Source organism: Formica exsecta, unplaced genomic scaffold (assembly GCF_003651465.1).
Source record: "Formica exsecta isolate Colony F162 unplaced genomic scaffold, ASM365146v1 scaffold72, whole genome shotgun sequence".
Taxonomy (NCBI): Eukaryota; Metazoa; Arthropoda; class Insecta; order Hymenoptera; family Formicidae; genus Formica; species Formica exsecta.
Window position 1 is genome coordinate 1,022,698 of NW_021853485.1, and position 5,783 is coordinate 1,028,480.

General features: G+C 36.0%; 1 protein-coding gene across 2 annotated transcripts in view; it reads right to left on the reverse strand.

Moving 5' to 3' along the window:
• LOC115243377 (BMP-binding endothelial regulator protein) overlaps positions 1-5,783 on the reverse strand; it is a 42,186-nt gene that overhangs the window by 13,944 nt on the left and 22,459 nt on the right. For both annotated transcript variants that reach the window (XR_003885220.1, XM_029820319.1), the window contains exon 2: positions 2,621-2,758. Coding sequence is in view for 1 of the 2 variants with exons in the window: in XM_029820319.1 (XP_029676179.1) it covers positions 2,621-2,735 (115 nt within the window). In the remaining variant the exon portion in view is untranslated. The remainder of the gene's footprint in view (positions 1-2,620; positions 2,759-5,783) is intronic.

Here is a 5,783-nt window from a genome sequence, read left to right on the forward strand (position 1 = left end):
AGTTGAATTATGATATGCGAATGACTTCATTCTATTATTTGTGCCGCATACATATACATACAGTGTTATATGTCAATAAGTATATGATAATAGCCTGATGTCATCACAAGTAATTATCTACATTTAATGAACATGCTAAATAACTTTTTAAAGATACGTTAAAAGTTATATATATATATATATACATACACACACACACATATATATACCAATATAATACATTAAACATTTAACATTACACATTTCAACTGCGAACAAGAACCTACAAGTGTGCTGGATAACAAAACACACACAGTGATATATAATACTGCCAAGTTTAGAATTAATTATCGGATAAGCCGCCGCGAACCTAATCGATCCCGGACGGCGCTAAGACGGGTGCTCTCGGTCCGAGGCGTCGGCATGGCGCATATCGGAAGCGTTCGAGGAATCGTACTTTGCTCTCGCGATTTCTGCGAAACGGCAAGTCGGTCGTTGATTAATCTCGAGTACGGCAACGGGGAATGTGTAGCAATTTCCTGAAAGGCACAAGCACGGTGCCCGCCGTCGCGTCGCGTCCTCGATTACGTTCCGCGAGGGTAGGAATCACCTCTGCTCGACAATTTTTGCGATGCAGTCAGCTGCCGTCCGTCGTAGCGTGCTATATACGATGCACAATTTTGAAAAAGGACAAGAAGGGCAGATGAAATTTACGTATTCTCGGCCTAAGTGGCTGTTTGGGCTGAACTTCAGATTACGCCTGATGCAATTTCCGACGAAAATTGCATGTGTGTAAAAAGACGAGATTATCAGTCTACATTGGCCTTTAACAGACTGATCTTGTGCGAAATTGAATTTTTTACTCTGAACCAGTTTATTTTTATTTTCTACGATATGCTATAAGTGACTATAAATCGCGCGGGAATAAATCGAGCGTCAACAGAAGACATCGCGATGCGAAAAAAAAAATAAAGTTGATTGCGAATTGTTATTGCGGATAATTTGCAAAAATTGAACTTCAATTACCGTTCTACGAATTATGCAGCAAAGTTTTGCCTGATCTTAGTCCATGGCTGAAGTTTGATCTTTTTAATTATCGATTATGAAACCCTCTCTTTATTGCAAAAATTAAAATATTCAAAGCACTTCATCATAAATACATGAATTTATAAATGAATGAAACGGAAGTATTAACCTGACCACACGATCTATCCTGTTTGCTACGTGCTGTTTTTGACGCTAGAAAAAATGTAAATCTTTGCTTTTTAGATTTTTTCATTATGTAGTAATCAAAAAATTAAACTGTGGTACTTTATAGTTTATATATATATATATTTTATGTAAGTATAATATATGTAAAAAGACTAAACTTAAGAAGATATTAAAACTTAAATCCAACATTTTTCATAAAAATTTGATCAAGATCTTTGATTGTCGGAGCTTTATTGGATATCAAAATAATTCAATTAGAAAATGGAGGATGCTTACAATTAATTACCACGTTCGCGTTAGATAATCCATCGCAACCATTATCAATGTTAATATATTTGATATTTTTTACTAAAAATGCTTTGAAAATGTAACTTCACAATTTTGAATATTTTTCTAGGGAACCATAATTATATTTTTTTCTTTCATATACGAGTTTTCCTTGTACATTCTTCAGACAGAATAACGTCCACAAAGTTGAGATAAACGCTAAAGTGCACGCATAAGATCCTTAAGAAAGCGATCGCAAAAACAGCATAAACCAGAGATACGCTTTAAATTTGCCTGATTAAATTTATTTAAATTCGTCGATATTGCGGAAATTCACGGATTAATAAAGCGATCTTTATTAGTTTTAGCCGCGAGATTCGCGACTCGACTTTAGCGCAAATAGAACGGCAGAGATAATAGAGATAGACTAAGAATAGAGTATTTGAAAGGGGTAAATGGAACGCGACAGACCCGCGCATATAGATAACAAACCAGCTGAAATCGGGAATTCAATCACTTCGGCAACGATATTCTTGCGCCGCTTTAATAGCACGAATATTCTCACACATTAGATGTCATATTGTGTAAGTATCACTCCAAGACAACTGCCATGAAACGCAAATAAATGCCAGATGGGGGTGCTTTTACGTTTTTCGCGCCCTAATTCGCGACATTTGTGATTTACTTCCATTGATTTATATCGTTTGCATTTTATGTCAAAATCGAACATCATATGATTATTTTAGAGAAAAATTAAAAAAATAAGAGCACCTCTTTTTTTCTAATATAAAATATATAAATGTTATCTTTTACAAATTTATAGACATTTAAAAAATCTTATAAGAAGAAAAGATAAAAATAAAAAATAAAGATAAAAACGATATTTTTGAGTGATGATATTTTTTTCGAGCTTTTTTTTTTCACCTGATGTATATATAATCCAAAGTTGCAATAATAAATTTTTGTCACAGAACAAGCGCAGTAATATTATTTTATAATCTCGGAGTGCTCTCCTTGGTATCCGAATGCATTCGAATGACATCGATCGAGTTTCAATGTTGGCACTCTTCTCTAAGGCCGATCAGTAGTCAGCTATCAAAATAACACGCTTGCAATCGGTGCGTCGCGCGCGTGCTTCTCCGTGCTCTCGTAGAGTACTCACCTCTTATACTTTCCGAGACGGCGCTGCAATGACATGCCGTCGAGAGCAGGAAGGCCAGGGCCAAAGCCAAAGTCAGTATCGAAAGTAACCGTGTCAACTCCATGTTTAGGTGCATCTTCACCCTGCCGCAATAATTTGCTGAAAGAACAAACGATAAGATAGTGTCGTTAGTCACGTGCTTCCGAGATCTGTCAAAATACCGAGTCTTAAAATATAAACAGATTTATATTTTCGATAGAGAAAAAAACACGAGCCCCTATATTTATTTATATATTAAAAATAATTTGTAATTTTTGTATATATATATAATTTTCAAACGTATAGCAAATATGACAGCGATAATCTTATTAGTTGCAGGATCGCAAACAACTCGTATTTTGTGTATTTCAATTTATATAAACCCAAGTTTTCAGGATAATTCTAGGAGCAGACATTAATCTTAAGGATTAAGCATTCTATTCATAACGAAATGTTTAAAGAGTTTTACGGTAGATTTAAAGATATCATTAAGTGTATTAACCAGCATTAACATTGACACGTAATAGTCTGCTGAACTTCCGCGATTTCCACACGCTTATATATACATAAATATACCGCGTCGTAACGTAAAATGTAAAATGCGATATATGTATTTAACCTTTTGTTGAGATCACGCGACTCACGTTTTTATTTAAAGTTGCAATCATTATTTTAATCACTATTTTTTTTTCAAACGCGCGACAAGAAAAATCGAGGAAAAAGATTAGCCGACAGGGAAACACTGCGTAACGGAATATATATATATATATGTTCGAGAAAACGCCGGCACTCGATGCATTATTCAATTTATTAGATGCATAATCTCCAAATGCATCGGATGAGAATCTAGAAAGCCTCGTTGGCGCATTTGATTAATGGAAATTCTAATGCATTTTTGCGAGCGTTCCGCGTTACATTCGATTCCCGCGGCCGATTGCCGGAGGCGTCTATTCTTAATCGATTACGAGGTCGATATTTATGCAGGTCGTATCTTTTGTATGCAACGCGAGCGTCGTTACACCCACGATGAAATGTCTCTACGCCGATAAGGTGACTCGACAAATCTATTAATACGCGTACACCAAGAAGGCGCGCACGCGGCATATCGATAGATGTAATCGTAAAAAAAAAAGAAGAATATTATATGGCCAACCGACAGGATCGAGAATCGAGAAATTTATGAGCCGATTCACTCTCGATCAAGCCGGTCGACACTTCGACGAATATTCTTGCAACGCGCGAGCGAATAGATTGCGTCAAGTGCGCGAAGATAAGTATATTAATCACGCTCAGTTTTAGTTACTCGAGACGTTTATTTCGAAAGTCGTCTAGGTCGGCTGAGATATTTAAATCGCTAGGCAACACCACGCCGTGTTTTCATCGGTCTTTCATACGATACGGTAATAAATGGCAAGTTAATGTACGGAAAATGGATATATTAATTATACGTTTTTCGCCTTTCGATTATATTTTCACAAAATCTACTTTGATTCTCTCATTATTTGTTGCTTGTCATTTAAGGAATTTTTACAGATGCTTTATTCGTAGATTTTATCAGTCTATTGTAATATTTTTTTCGAATTTTGCTACGAAATAAAAGAATATCCAACTCTCTTTCTTTCTCACTTGTAAGTGGTAGGAACAGATAATTAATTTTGAGGAATATTATCGCCCGATAAATGTTCACACCTTCTTTGATACGAAAGGAAGTTCGTTCTGCTTTGCTGTGCATAATGACGCGCATAATGACGCGCCGACATGATATCGTTTGTAATCGCGCGGATTGTTTGCACGAGCGAAGGCGCGAATAAATAAGACTCGCGCGACGCTTGTTTACGAAAGGCAGTGAGGGAAAAGAGCGCGTAGTCGTAAGCACGTACTACGTAGTAGGCTGTTTACACACAGACTCGCAGATCTAATCCAAATCGCAGATGCCGACAATGTAATTGGACTGTTAACATCTCGCGCGATTACACAGGTTAATTTGTAGCGTGACTTCCCCGAAGTACAAGTAGAAACTCTGAAACTGTATAAATCTAATAGCGCGATTTCATATCCGAATAAATCTAATTTAAACATTTTTAATTTTAACAATTATTTGACCATTTTCGAAATTTTTACATATCAATCGAGTTTTGTATTATGCATTATTTGAGTGTATGCTATTTTATATAGATTTTAATAGACTGAGCATGAATGTTAAAAATATAATAAATCGAAAAATTATATTGAAAAATATATGGCTAATATTATCCATCAAAAATGATCTTTTTGATATTTATATGTTACGTATATGTTGCTTATATCATTGTGCTAGAAACGGAAAAGTAAATTCGCGATTTACGCCATATATAAACTTGTGAAGGACATAAGCCTCCCAGGGAGATAATATGAGCAGATTGTATTACGCGGATACATGTAGCAGCACGGAAAGTTGCGGAAGGAACACAGTTACCGAAATTACTGCCGCAATAGACACTAAATTAATAATCACGAGAGCTATTTTTAAATCTACGAAAATAAATGCGCATAAATTAATGAATATAAAAAAGTTGGATTTTTATGGGCTATTTAGCGAGAAAATAATTTCCTGCAAAAAGATTTAATTTTGATTTAAATTAGATGTGAAAACAAATAGAGAAATAAATACAATTAATAATAAAAAAATTATAAAAATGTTATTAGGAATAATTTGGTTCATTTTTTTATCGCATTCAATAATATTTGTACTGGTTAATACGATAATGGTGGCGAAATCGGCGAGAGCATTTTAGCGCATACCGTTTTGAGTATTTCGCGCCGATTATTCTCGTACGTATACGAGCAGGCAGGCAGACAGTCGTAAAACATCGGCGTGGAAAATTTTCCCGGTGCACACGCACACCGGCGTGTGTATGAAAGTATATCAAATTCATGAGTGGAGTTGAGTCTTAAGTGGAACAGCTCTATTATGGGGCGTGATTAATAAATATTCGCACGTCTCACGCACATATGCACGCAGGTAGAGGCCGGGGTCCACCTGATCTGTCAGCTGTGCGTGCACCAGCGCGTCGACAAATCGCGCCGCCGCTTGTCATTGATGTATTTAGCGGCGACAATGTTGAGCAACATTTAATCAGAGAGACAAGAAGAGAAAGAGAAAGAG